At 38.3% G+C, this 14,842-nt stretch overlaps 1 protein-coding gene across 5 annotated transcripts in view; it reads left to right on the top strand.

Annotated features, from left to right (window-relative positions):
- Nucleotides 1–14,842, top strand: part of rad18 (RAD18 E3 ubiquitin protein ligase) — a 154,768-nt gene that overhangs the window by 70,896 nt on the left and 69,030 nt on the right. For all 5 annotated transcript variants that reach the window (XR_010002558.1, XR_010002559.1, XM_062969758.1 and 2 more), the window contains exon 10: nucleotides 12,896–13,030. Coding sequence is in view for 3 of the 5 variants with exons in the window: in XM_062969758.1 (XP_062825828.1) it covers nucleotides 12,896–13,030 (135 nt within the window). In the remaining 2 variants the exon portion in view is untranslated. The remainder of the gene's footprint in view (nucleotides 1–12,895; nucleotides 13,031–14,842) is intronic.

The following is a 14,842-nucleotide window of genomic DNA, read 5'->3' as shown; positions in this document are numbered from 1 at the left end:
TTATGAATTATTATTAATTATTATTATGAATTATTATTAATTATTATTGCTTGGTGGCCAACTATAGGCCCTCCAACGGTCTGAAGGATCATGAACTGGCCCCCTGTTTTAAAAGTTTGGGGACCCCTGCTTTACATGGTAGGTAGATGATCAGGGAAACAGTAGTTTGTTTTCATCCTTTGTGTCTTGTTTCTCTGAATTCTTCTCTGTTATCTACTGTTTCAGGGTGGTTAGCTGAGAAACCAGGTACAAAGTCACCTTTACAGGTATAGCGGTAAAAAGTTAGTATTAGTTTCAATTAGCCAGAGATCATAAGCTTGCAGGAAATCCTGAGTTTGTATTGTGGCTTGTGGCTGTGTAAATATATTTTAGCCATCCCTCCACATTTGCCATTTTGACTTCTGTGGATTTGATTAAAATGGTCTCTCTAGGAATCTAGGTCTTTGGGCATGACTTTATGGACAGCTTCCTCTGGTCATGCTTGAGAACCTCGAGGGAGCACCTCTCTAGCATTCTCTATGTGCTTCAGTGTGATCTTGTGGTCGGTTTCCATGTGAGGTTCATGGTGGAAAACCCAGAAATTCCTAAAGAGGTGTTCTCTCAGGTATTCACTTGCAAGAGATACCTGTGCCCCTAACACCAGCAAATATGGAGGGCTGACGGTATAGCTTATTAACTGGAGCAAGATCTTGCAACCCAGAAGGTAGATTTCAATAAGCAATGCTATAGCTTGCTGTGGTCATTTTGTGTGCAAAATATAAAAAGCAGTGCTTGAACACAGCTTCTTTCAATTTCATTAGGCCTTTCGTAATCATTGGACTTCAATATAAACTTCATATGTTTCTGCAGTGGATTTGACCCTTAGTTCAGTTAACTCACCTGAATCTTGAATTTGGCAAGCTGATTTTTTTAATGTCATGCTCTTGCCAAATTCTCTTTTCTCCCCTCATCTTTCAGTGCTGAAAGTGGAAGTAATGTTCGGGTTGAAAACAGCAAATGTCTTGTATTTGGCTTGTATTTCAGTGTAGGCATCTAGGGACTCAGCTATGGCTAAATTTTTGATTTATAGTCTGAGTCATGGCTGTTACCTGTGGATTTCAGAGCTGGGAATAATTTTTATTCAGAATAAGATTTCTGTCAAAATTATGTGGGAATTTATTTTTAAGAGTAAATAAAAAAGAGAATATTTTTGTTGATGCAATGAAAGAATGCAGTTGGATAAATAAATTGCCTACTTTCGGAAATAACATTTACGGTAGTTTCCTCTGTGGTAGATTTATTACACAGAATGATTTCATATCCCTTTCCCATTTTGTGGACAGATAAAGTGGATGCTGAATGGTTGGGAGATGAAAATGTGAGAGGTTTAGTTTCTTCAGGTAAGATTCTTTTTTAGGAGCAGTGTTGTGATATATTTTGACTGCTGGACTGTAACAAACAGTGTCTTAAATACAGCTTCTGTTCATTTCAGTAGGGATTTCATGGGTGGTGTGATCTTTCTCAAGTTTACAAGGGTTAGAAAAGAGACTTCTGCTACTGTTTATACAGGTTTGTTAAAATGACAGTTGTTATTGTAGTCTGTCACAGGAAGATGTAACTTGTTGGACTAGGGCACTGGAGAACAGGGCTGAATCTGTGCTCAGTCATTGAAACCCATTGGATGAACTTGAGCAAGTTGCATTCTCTTAATCTCAGAGGAGGGCAAAGGTGAACCCCTCTCCACAAATCCTTCCCAGAAGACCTGTGATAGATTCATGTCAGGATATCAATAACTTGGAAACAACTTGAAGGCATACAGTAGCAGAAATTTTGGTTTGTTAGGGCTGGATGGGAGTGTTGACCTGTTTTTCTTGAGGGCTGAAAGTATGAAATGGCTGCCAGGAATGTCATTTTTGCTTTTGCATAATGCTAGGTCATTGTCTTTGATGCAGTATGTAGCTCGAAAATGTATAGGGACCAATATCTACCTTAAGCTCACAAGTAAGCAGGGAATCTGCTTCACTTTTAAATATATTGTGTAATCCTATTATCCATTGTCTTGATATCCATGGTTTCTCTTACTCACACTTCAAAAAGGAGTGTTACTCTGTAATTTGAAATGGGGATCCATCCCGGACTAATAAGCTCCCCGCAAGCAGAAAGACACAGTGAGGATACAGGAGACAGACTCAAGAATGGTTCCAATAAAAATGTAATTGAGCCATACTATACACCAATCACAAACTGTAAATGAATCACCTGTCTTTTTGTATGGATTGTGTTTCAACACATGTTGAGTAGTTATATAAACCATAGTTTTAAAAGGTTAAAGGCGAAACTTTGGAAAATCAGTATGTATTCATATGAACAATAGGTAAAACTGTTATCATTCTCTGAGCTGCATGCTGCTTGAAATTACTTGCAGAGTTTTAGGATTTTTCCACATTGGTTAACTTCATAATATATTTTTCTGTGAAAAAGAAGTGTTTTAAATAACCTTGACATCTTAATTCTGTGGTAGCAATGAAAACTGAATGCAGTTAGAACAAGTGAGTTACTTACTGTTCTCAAAAGACCAGTATATTTGCAAGTCAAGACTTCATATTAGGTATCAAACTCTGATGATTTCTGAAGGCAGAAGAGATAGTTCATCTAAAGCAGTGGTTCTCAACCCGTGGGTCCCCAGGTGTTTTGACCTACAACTCCCAGAAATCCCAGCCAGTTTACCAGCTTTTAGGATTTCTGGGAGTTGAAGACCAAAACATCTGGGGACCCACAGGTTGAGAACCACTCATCTAAAGTCATGGGATTGTAATCATTTCCAGCCATGGCAACTTCGTTGCTTGGTTTATGTTTTTCTTCTTCTTTAGTTCTTTATGGCATGAGGTCTTTAACTTTCTTGTTGCTTTTAACCATTCCACAAGTTCTAATGTGTTCTTAGGAGAATGATATTCTGTGCAGCTGCCTTTTTTGAAACATTTATGAAAGTATTCTGGAGATTGTCCTCCTTCCTACGAAGTATTTTATGGATACATAGAGCCAACATAGTGTCATTGTTTGAATGTTGGACTAGGACTCTGGAGACTAAGTTTTCAAAATCTCTGCTTGGACCTTGGAAACTGACTGGGTGACCTTGGACAAGCCACACTCTCAGCCTCTCAGAAAGGCAAAGGCAAGACTCCCTCTGAATATTGACAAGAAAGCTCAGTGATAGGTTCACCATAAGTTAGAAATGACTTGAGTCCCCTTCGGGGTGAGAAGGGCGGAATATAAATACTGTAAATAAATAAATAAATAAATAAATTCATGCAACAACAACCAAGTCAAATGAAGTAATACACGTTTCAAGGGTTGAGTCTAACAATGTGGAAGGGAATATACATGAATGTACAAAGTTCCATTAAGAGTGTACATACTGGATGTAGAAGAACCCAAGTTTAGTATGTGCCACTGCAAGGAAAGAAAGGCAAAGAAAAATTAGCTTGTTCTAGGAATGAACTCTTACAAGGGTTTTAGATCTGCTGCCAAGTTATAGCACTGATTCAAACCCTTGATCTGTTTGGGCCAAGGGTGGGGAACCTCTTTCTACCCAAGAAAAATTCTGGTCATGAGGAGGGACATAGGCAAAAGGATAGGATCAGTCACCGAGCCCATTTAATTTCAAAAACTTTTGAAATTAGAACTCATAATGTTTGATGGTTCATAAGTTCTTTAAAATCATGCAAAGTAGATATATTTAGTTCTGAAGATCTGTTTTAATATTATTATTGCATATAATTGGCCATCTGTCAGGGTTGCTTTTACTGTGCTTTTCCTTCATGGCAGGGGGTTGGACTAGATGGCCCATGTAGTCTCTTCAAACTCTATGATTCTGTAATTGCATTTCCTTGGAAATTTCAAAACAACTGCTTACTCATTTTAGTTAAGTTGTATTATGTTTTTTCTTTGGATAAAAATAAATATTAGTATATAAAAAGGAAATTTTAGAATAACAGTCACCTAGCAATCTCCTAGCCAAGGAAACCTAGCAAGTCCTAACCCGAGGAAGTTTACCTACTGTCTATATTGCATTTTTACCTCATAAGAACCAATGTGGGGGATGGGTAGAGTAGTAATTCATAGGCTTCGTATCCAGAAGTGTCGTTACTCGGAAATAAAGTTGGAAATTTTTAGATCTGAGCTGGTTTCTGACGCATGCATGCGCATCAGAAGCACACTTCCTATTTTGAATCATCTGTCCCTCTTGACCGGAAATAGCTCGGAACTGCTCAGAAGTCTAACTCAGCGAACTGTGTACTCTCAGTCAAGCCTGATGGCTGGAAGGCGAAGCCTAACATAGGGCTTGCCTCCCAGCCAATCAGGGCTTATGTTTGAGGGAGGGGGGTGGGGTTTGCTCGCCATAACGCTAAACCCTACCACATGGCCGATAAGGTTCATTGTGGCCAGGGAAGGGACTGTGGTGGGTGGTTTGGCTGGCTGTGTCTGGCTCCCAGGCTTGTTGATGGCTGCCTGTGTGTGCTGCTTGCTTTTTTTTTGTTTTTGTTTTTGAAGAAGGATGGGGAAGAAGAAGATGGAGAGAGAAGGGAAGAAGGTGAGAAATAGAACAAAGGGAGAAAGAAAGCTGGGTTGTTTTCCAGGCTGCAAGAGAAAGAGAGAGAGAGTTTATTTTGGGGGGCAGGAAGGGGAAGGGAGCTTTTTTTAAAAAAAATATAATTCATAATTTTAAAAAATTCCCTAAAAATTAGTGGATCATCCAAACGTTCTGAAATTCTGTGAGCTAAGAGTGCACGATATGTTCTACTCTGTAGAAATTTTATCAGGATAGCTGAAAAAATGAGGGCAGGAGAACCCCCTGAAGTTTCCCTCCCGGCAGTGCTGTTTTTCCCTGTTGCGTATGTGCATGTGCCATTAATGAAGCACGTACGAAGATTCAGAAGTTTCGTAAAACTTTTTACCTTCAAAAATCAGAAATGACTTTAGAGACGAAGCGCCAGCGCCACCTACAGTAGAGCCCTGCTTATCCTTCATAAACTGTCTGGCAGAATAACGGATAAGCTAAACTGATGGATAACAGGGTGGGTGCTCGCTCACCCACCCTTCCTCCCTTGCTCACTTACCAGGCAGCACTGGGACCTGGCAGAGTGAGTGAGAGCGAGCGAGGGAGGGCCTTTGCCACCTTCCCTCGTTTGCCTGCCTCTGTCCCTCAGCTCCTTCACCAGGCCAGGTCCTGGTAGCACCAGGGCTCATCCTGGTGAAGGAGCGAGAGAGCGAACGAGCGAGGGAGGGCCTTTGCTGCCCTCCCTTGCTCGCCCGCCTCTGTCCCTCGGCTCCTTTGCCAGGTCAGGTCCCGGTAGCACCAGGGCCCACCCTGGTGAAGGAGCGAGAGAGCGAGTGAGGGAGGGCCTTTGCTGCCGTCCTTCACTCGCCCGCCCGCTGTCCCTCGGCTCCTTTGCCAGGGCGAGCTCCAGTGTTGCTGGGCCCCGGCGTGGCAAAGGAGCGACCGAGCAGGCGAGCGAGCAAAAGAGGGCCTTTGCCGCCCTCTTTCACTCGCTCGCTCGCTCCTTTGCCTCAGATAATACGGAGTGTCAGATTAGCAGAACTCGGATTAGCGGGACTCTACTGTACTTTTGAAGAGAATTTAGAACCATTTTCCTGGATTGCACATGCCTAGTAATTAAACTAGAATGAGAAATTTATGAATAAGTTTCAAATATATAGCACTGCTGTGATAGTAACATAGTTTTGAAATCACAGCAGAAAAATCCTCGTTTTTACCTAAAAAAAAATTGGCAATTTTCAGAAAAATTTTGAAAAATTGAATATGAGTACTCTTTAGAGCAGAGCCTTCCAAACCGTATGTCGCAACATGTTAGTGTATCGGTTGCAGTGTGTAGCTGTGCCACACAAACATAAGGAGAAACCTCTGAGTCTACGTGAAATAAGCAATACCACTGAAAAGTGAAAGTTTAAAATGCTTGATGACAAAACACAAGTGTCTTTATCTAATACTCCACCAAATGTTCACTCCATGCATGTCATACATTTCATTAAATGGCTAAGTAGTTATTTTCATCCTGTGTATAGCTGGGTTTTAGCAACATAATGGGAGGTTGCTGGACAAGGGTTGGAGAAAACAGACATTCTGGATTGAGTTGCAGAGTATGTCTGCAGTAAACAATGTAATAAAATCTCTCCTGCTGGGAAACAGCAGGGGTTTGTAAGGTAAATAGTATATCAAACATGGCGATCTTATGCTCAAACAATTTATAAGTACAAATATAGCTCAGTTGATAATGTAGATTATTCCTGGGAAATTGGGAAGTTAAAATTAGTTTAGTGGGTTTCATGCCCTAGGACTACATCCTTGAAAAGAGAATTAAATATACAACAGGCTGAATCAAGAAAAAGTGAGATTTGAAATGGGAAAATTGATAGAGTAAAAGGAAAAGGAAAATACAAAGAATTGAACCATACTCTCTCAATTGATCAATTAAAATAATATTTGAACAAAGGAAAGTACTCTTCCCGGGTGGGTGGGTGGAGAGGAGGGAGGGAAGTAATATTGTTAGACACAAGTGGGAGATAAACGCGGAATCAGCATTGGTAAAAAAATTAAGTGAAAAACGCTCTGTTTGTACTTTGAAATGGTTACTGAAATTGACATCATTCTACCTGTGTTTACAATATATATAAAAAGATATGTTTCTGGGCACTATTTATTTGGCCAAAATGTTGGCATTGGGGAAAATAACTTGGAAAATATAGGGACAGGTTCCAGCAATGAAACTAAATAATATCCACATGTGAAATGAAAGAACCAGGTCAGGTCAGCTTCTAGAATTTCTTATTGAACACGTGTAAATACTAGTAAACATTGCCCCATCTGAAACTGCATTATATAGTCAGTGTGGATTCATATACAGTGTTCCCTCACTACTTCGTGGTTCACTTTTCGCTGATTTGCTGTTTCGCAGTTTTTCAATAAACTCTAAAAGACTATTATAAATCATAAAAAATTACAATTTACAGCCTAAGGAAGGGAGGAAGGAGAAGCCAAAGGGAGAGAAAAGGAGCCCAAGCGGCAATAGGAGGAGAAGGAGGCGATTTATCAACACCCGATTGGTTAATAAAGACTTAAAATAGTGTATAACTACTAAAGTAATGTATAAATATTAAAATAAATATAGCTTCCTGACTTTGCGGATTTTCACTTATTGCGGGTGGTCCTGGAACCTAACCTCAGTGATAAGTGAAGGAACACTGTAATGCAGTTCAGTGCAGTTAAACTGCATTATATGGGCCAGTTTCAAACTACACTATATGGCAGTGTACATGAGGCCATAGAGACAATATTTGATAGCTTTCATATATTCAGGAATTGAAGTTTTGTCTCGTTTGTAGTAAGTCTATACTTTTTGTGCATTCTCCTATTTCAATTTCAAAGCAAATAAACATGCTTCACTGGCTAACCCCAGTGCGTTAGAAAATCATAGATATATAAGTTTGACTGCCAACTTAGAACTCATTAGAAAAATGGAAACTGATGGAAGAAAGGACATGTTGCATATAGTTAGTTTTATTTAAAAGTTTGCTAGAACATATTTTGTGTCATAGAACCTTTTCCTATACATTCCATGTTATTTCTGACCTGGTACCAATATTTCTTTTAAATCCATAATGCCCAGTAACATAGCTAAATCGTTAACTGAAGTATATCTGCATATATAACTTGATTGGGCATAAAATCCCCGTTTGATAAACTAAAAGAACAGTTTGTAAATATGATTGTAAATTGACCTTTAAAACATTTTTGTTAAAAATTGCTACAAGATCTTGAATTGTGTAAGAATCACCTTTTGTTTTTATTTTGCCAGCTTGTAATATCAGGTGACCTCCCATATACCCAAACAAAACCAAAAGAATTCACTAGCAGCATTAAAATAGATTGTTATTTTGTCTGTAATAGTTCGCTATAGTATCAAACAGACATACCACACTTATTAACACAAAATAACTAAGGCAAGATTGGGGATGTCAATGTTCTGATACTGTACAGGGTTTTCCATAGAATTATTTTTCCTATGTAGTGTTTATCAATTATTATGACTTTTTTCAGCATTCCATTTTTTCTGGGGAGAGAAAGCTTCAAGGGGATTTTTTAAATATACTTTTGGGGCTTCACATTTCTGTTTGAGGGAAAGGTAGAAGAAGCTGCTGTAGAAGAAAGGGAGAATAATCATCTTGGGCTGAATTTCCCTTATGCAAAATTATTGGGTCAAAATGTTTTGATTTTGGATTTTTCCCATTTTGTAATATAGTGAGCTTTTGGTATCCACTGGGATACCACAATCTGTGAGTACTCAAATCTCATCATGTCAAACAAAAAGGCAAAATCAAAACTTCCTTATTCAACTTTTGTTTTATTTGAAAAATTGTCAAGCTGTGGATAGAATCCATGGATACAGAGGGTCGACTGTACCTGTATTTGCATGTATGTACATATTGAGATTAAATATATTTATTTTTCATGTATACATTATGCATATAAATTTAAATATTTTGCTACATTTTTGTAGAACTTTCTATCTGTATCTTTGTTTTTTTAATTGGCTTTTTCAAATTCCCTGGTTTAAGATGCTCCCTTTTCAGCTATTACAAGGTTCCAAAGTAACATGTGAAAATGTTAAAAAAGTAGAAGGGATTTGCTTGAATGCACTTCCTTATCAAACATTTCTTGCTGTAATATAAAAAGAAGGGAGTCAGTACAGTGTAGGTGTTTTAGTGTTGGGCTAGGACTCTGGGATATCAGGTTAAAATCACTCTTCAGCCATGAAAACCCACTGGGTGACCCTAGGTAAGTCACACATTCTTAACCTAAGAGGAAGACAATGACAAACCTCTTCTGCCAAGAAAATGCCAGGGTAGGGTCACCATAAGTCATAGTTGACTTGAAGGCACATGACAACAACAAAGAGGAATTGTTTCTGGGCGCAATTTCTGAATTTCTACAGAATTTAATAATTTTAAATTAAATGTAATCTGTTTGACATTATACTTTATGTTCTTCTGCTTTATGTAACTGTGTTAACTGGTCTAATACTCCCCCTCGTACTCACAGAAAAAAAATTGTGTCCAGGTTTTTTTAAAAGGCAGTACTCTTGGTCAAATGGAACACTGGAAATATATTTCATTTTCTGGTTTTGGAATAAGCATTGAACAACACAGCTTTGCATGTCTGTTTGCATTTTGTTTAATGGCATTCAGAAGTCCCTGTGGATGGGTTGTTTGGATGTATTTCTGAGGACTCCTTGAGAATGTGGAATATCTGACTTGTATTTTTATGGCAAAAACAAAACATGACTATCATGCAAAGGTTTGAGCAGCAACTTTCAAGTAATTTTCTGAGGGCTGTTGTGACATTTCTGACCAGAGTTGTTATTACCGAAATCCTAATCTCTTCTCACCTGAGTCCCTGGCTGTTTTGAAGGTTCCTAATGGATTTCGGAGCAGCTTTTTCAAAAGCGTTCTCTTTTCAAAAGCGTTTTGTTACCAGTGTATTTCTGAGATTTCACGACATTACTTAGCATTAGGACTTCTCTAAGTTTTAATACAAGGAAAACAGAGTTCTGTTATTCTATTGTGTCATTTCAAATCTGTTAGTTTCACAAGCCAGCAGAATGTGTGTTTTTGTATAAATCCCTTGGCTTCAGAACAGTTCAACTTTTCTTGATAAAGTCACCAATAATTCATAGTTTCACTGCATGTGAACCCATTAAATCGTCCTTCTCACTTCTTACTTTTGGTACATAGTGTGCTCTGACTAGAACCTGGACGGCAGTGACCCGTATAGAAGTCTCTCTGGGCAACTTCCTTACTTTTCAGACACTTTTGTAAGGTGACCAGGGCTATCTGAGGAGAAGTAACAGTGCTTTAACAGGATGCCAGGATCAGATGACACACATACTACGTCATCAGTGCTGGAACAGATAAAATAGAGAGCTACTGGGCATGTTTTGAGTAGTCCTAGTGCCAAGATATATTGACATAAATGTTGAATATTTCCCTTTTTTCAGTTCCCCCCGGTATAATTCCAGAATGGACATGCCTTTTGCTCAAAGTATGAAATAACAGATGGATTTGTATGTAGGAAATAGAATTCCCTTTAGTAATGTCCTACTTAAAATGATGTGTTTCACAAGAGTTCGACTGCTTATAAAAGTCATCTTGGCAGCAGATTGGTGAGGCTGATGGAGGAGGTGGTGCAGCAAGAATGATAGAATTGTGTACTGAAGCATTTTTGCTAAAAGGAATGGACATGCAATTGAGAACAAATGATTATTCTCTTCTATGAGCTGCATTTTAGAGGAACTTTCCTCTAAAATGATTAGATGCTTTGCTTGAGAGGATGCACACTGTGGCAGTCTTCCATTTCAGGACTGGGGTTTTACTTGTCTGTATGTCTGTTGAGTGAATTATACTAAGCCCTTTATGTTGAGCTTTTCCATGAAATAAATTGGCTTATCCTTCCATGGTAAAGTGACTATATCTCCTTTCCTCTGGGTTAAACGGAAAGAATTTGCTGGATGATCGCATCTCAGTGTAAGTGTTTAAATTAAATCTTGAGGCTGCATCATCTGAACTGCCCAGTTTAACTTTGGATATATTTTTGAACTTATACACATACATGCCATTGCAGATTCTATGTGCAACACACACACACAATGTTTAAAAATGATGGATGTATTATACTATATAAAACTCCCTATTTCTCTAACAGAAATGTGGGCAGGGGTAAGAGATAATTTTCCAACAGTTCCGCTTCTCATTCTCTTGCACCCAAATTTGCAACTCACATACCCTCTCATAGTCCTAGAATCATGGAATCATAGAGCTGGAATTGATAAGAAGTCCAGCTCCATTCTGCCATGCAAGAACACAAAATCAAAGCACTTCTGACATGACCATCTGCTTAAAAGCCCCCAGAGAAGGAGACTTCCCCAGGCTCTGAGGCAGCATATTCCACTGCTGAACAGCACTTTCCATCATGAAGTTCTTCCTAATGTTTAGGTGGAATCTCATTTTTGTAGTCTAAATTCATTGCTTGGTGTCCTGGTCTCCAGAGCAGCAAAAAACAACCTTGCCCCCTCAATATGATATCCTTTCAAATATTTAAACATAGCTGTCATGTTTCCTCTTACCCTTCTTTTCTCCAAACTGAAAATATACACAGCTCCTTCAGCTGTTCCACATGAGGCTTGGCTTCTTTCACCATAAAACATCAAGTTTCTCTGTATGTCAAGTCTGCACCTGCTATCAACTGTGGTTGGTCACATACTGATAGCATCAGTTTATATTCTTCGGTTCTTTTTAAATATCTGACTACTCTTTTCACTACAATGAGATCCCTTTACAGTGGTACAGTTTAAATTCCAGGAGCATTTACTATGCAAGGACAGGTGAAATTAGCTACATATAAAAGTTTTTTCAGCTGCATTCCTGTGTTTGTCTCCATTTCTCAAAAATTTAGATGTCTCACTTTTTTTAAATACAGTAGAGTCTCACTTATCCAGCACTCGCTTATCCAACGTTCTGGATTATCCAACGCATTTTTGTAGTCAATGTTTTCAATACATCATGATATTTTGGTGCTAAATTCGTAAATACAGTAATTACTACATAGCATTACTGCATATTGAACTACTTTTTCTGTCAATTTTGTTGTATAGCATGATGTTTTTGGTGCTTAATTTGTAAAATTATAACCTAATTTGATGTTTAATAGGCTTTTTCTTAATCTCTCCTTATTATCCAACATATTCACTTATCCAACATTCTGCCGGCCTGTTTATGTTGGATAAGTGAGACTCTACTGTAATCCCAATTCCATTTGGGTTGACATCACATAAGCATCTGTTAGGCCAAGACTGTCCAAAAAAACCAGTGCTGCTAGGCCTGTCCCTCAGAGAAACGAGGAGCGTGCAGTGGGTTTTCCTCGGCCAGGCCATTGCTGGAGGAAACTTTTTCCTCCAGCAAAGGCCTGACCGAGGGAGATCCGGGGAAACGTCTCTCGGCGAGCCCTCGCCCCTTGGGAAGCACCCCACAAGCACTTCTGCAGCGATCACGGGGCGCATTTCTGGGCCGAGCCCTCGTCAATCGCGGGGCGCTTCCTCCTCCCTCTCCCTGTCCTTCTCTCGAGCTCTCTTCGCTCAAGAGAAGGAGAGGGAGAGGGAGAGGCGCCCTCGGCGGCGCCTCGGATAATACGACTCTCGGTTAACTCTACTGTATGCCTTTTTCTCTGAGTGTGGATTTGCAGACCTCAACCATCAAAAATAGCAAACACTTACTGTACACTTATTGTTTTTACATAGAGGACAGGAGCAGCTCTAGTATATAGTAATAGGTGGAATTGTGTCCAGTCATTTGTGTGTATCAGTGTGCATCCAGGTGTTGTATGATAAATTGGTTTCTTGCTCCATATTTACAGTAGAACTTTTCTTACTTTTGTGTAGCTTTCAAATGGGTCCACAAATGTTACTAGCCAACAAAAACCTATTTTGGCCTGCTTCTTATAGGTACGGTACCATGCTAGCCATCTGTGGAATACTGACAACTTGGAAAGGGAAAGCAAATGCTTCTGTTCCCAGTTATACAGGAACTGCCTTTTGTGGTTTAAAGGAGTTGTTTCTATAGACAAGTGGTTACTTAACACATATAGTTTATAATACTGGGCAAGACTGATAACATTCATAGATTGTTTGTGAGGATCAATTAAAGTAAATCTGTGTGAGCTAAACTGTGCCAGAAACTAGATTTAGACATTATACACTTCATACTGCTCTCCAAGTCTGCCTTGAGTATGGTAATATCTTAAATTATGGCTTGCTCCTTTCTTATGAATTTAATTTTGTTTTTTTAGGGAAGAAACACAAAGCAGAATTTCAACTTTTAATTGACCAAATGAATAAGCAAAAGAAACATGCAAGTAAAAAGAATATAAAAGAAGAACTAAAAGAGAAAGAAACAACCACTAAAGAACTACCTGTAGAGACTAGTATGTAAAGCTTATTAATTCATTCATTTGGAAACGAGTGGTTATAATTTTATTTATTAATGAATGCTGGTAGAATTTTTTAATTTTCATAAGGTTTGATATCTATTCAACTTATGGCAAATATTATTTTGTTTGTTCATGTAGTCATACTCAAAACAGTCAGGAAGGTGATATCTGGTTCAGTATTGCACTTAGTAGAAATTGTGCATATGAGGTATTTTTAATATAGATATCAACCATTGATAATGTTACATAAGAATATATTTTCTGTTTCCAATATGAGAATGTCTTATCAATCCTTGAGTTGCATTAACGCTTCTGTTCTCTACCAGTGGAATATTTGTTTATGGTTCTGAAACATATGCTCCAGTTTAATAGGCAGGTTTTTAAGACTGTGAGGCAAACAGGATGTTCTCATTACATCAAGCTCTCTTGTTCTGTGTTGATCAGCAATAATTGCAAATTAACTTTTTTATTTCAGGTCTAAAGGTCAGTGTACATTCACAGTAGGGAAGTTCTTGGAGTCACAAATGTACTTTAATTGAATGGTTATTTATATTCTAATGTGGTGTGGAAGTCATGCAGCTCCTCAGTGGCTGATGGCATATAACTTCCAGAAACCATAGCACTCAAAGTCGAAAGTGAGGAATGCTGGGAGTTGCCATCCCACAACATTTAGTTAGTGCACACAATTCCCAGTTTTTCCCTGATAATTCATTGTGGAAGCCAGGGTGCTGTAGTGGGTTAGATAGGTAGGCTAAGATTAGATTATCCAAGTTAAATTTCCCACTCAGGCATAAATTAACTGGTTTTACTTGGTTGTTCCAGTTAGTTTGGTTATCCTAACATGCCTCACAGAGATATTGTAGGTAAAGGTACCTTTACCTTACCTTGAGTTCACTGTAGAGGAAAGAAGCTATACAGATGTAATAAAAACAAATAAAGTAACTCTGTCCCCCAGTTCAGATGATTACATAAACTATGACTTATAATGAATGAAATGAAATCAATGTGTTTTATAGCGCGAGGGACAAGAATTAATGATTACAGCACTGTTTTCATCCCATTTATGGAGAGGAACTGCCACTTTTGCCTGTATTTTTGGAAAGTGTCCTTTTCCTTTTCCTTTTTTTTTTTTTTTGCTGGAAATCGACTTCATTTACATTATCTAAATTATAGCCCTTCTCAAGTTAACAAGATTGCTTTTTTGGCCTGTCAGTGGCTCTTGACCTGTTTCCTTTAATAAAGCCCTCATGAATAAAAATAAATAGAAATACCAAGATGCTTTTTGAACTTCATCATTGACATCTTGTGTAGCCTTCAAAGCCAAAGCAAGCTTGAAATGCTTCCAAGGGTAAAAGTTACCACTTTTAGTCTGTCAGGCAATAGTTAGCTTCATTTGTGTATTAAAAAAATTACTAGATGGAAGGTTACCAAACTTACAAATAACTATTCTTTATCAACTATCCTTTTTCTGAAAAATTCTTTTTCAAAACTAGAACATGCACCTACACTTTAACTTAAAAAAACACCCAGAATGAGTTAGCAGCCTTCAGAATGAAAAATCTTTAGCACAATGTTGGTGATAATAGCTTCAACTTACTGGTGAAATGTATGTGTGTATATATTTAAATGTTCGGATCTTGCCCAATATCATTAAACACCAGGCAAGGAGATGCTATGTTGTATTTTAAAGAAACCTGTCAAGGTCAGACGCCAGCCAATGGATAGAAATGCAGTTTATTGTATAAACAACTCGAAAAAGCTCATAAAACAAACACAGGAGCTTGCAACACTTAAACTTCAGTGTGA

This window comes from Anolis carolinensis, chromosome 2 (assembly GCF_035594765.1).
Source record: "Anolis carolinensis isolate JA03-04 chromosome 2, rAnoCar3.1.pri, whole genome shotgun sequence".
In the NCBI taxonomy this organism is placed as follows: Eukaryota; Metazoa; Chordata; class Lepidosauria; order Squamata; family Dactyloidae; genus Anolis; species Anolis carolinensis.
This window is presented reverse-complemented; position numbering and strand designations above follow the sequence as displayed.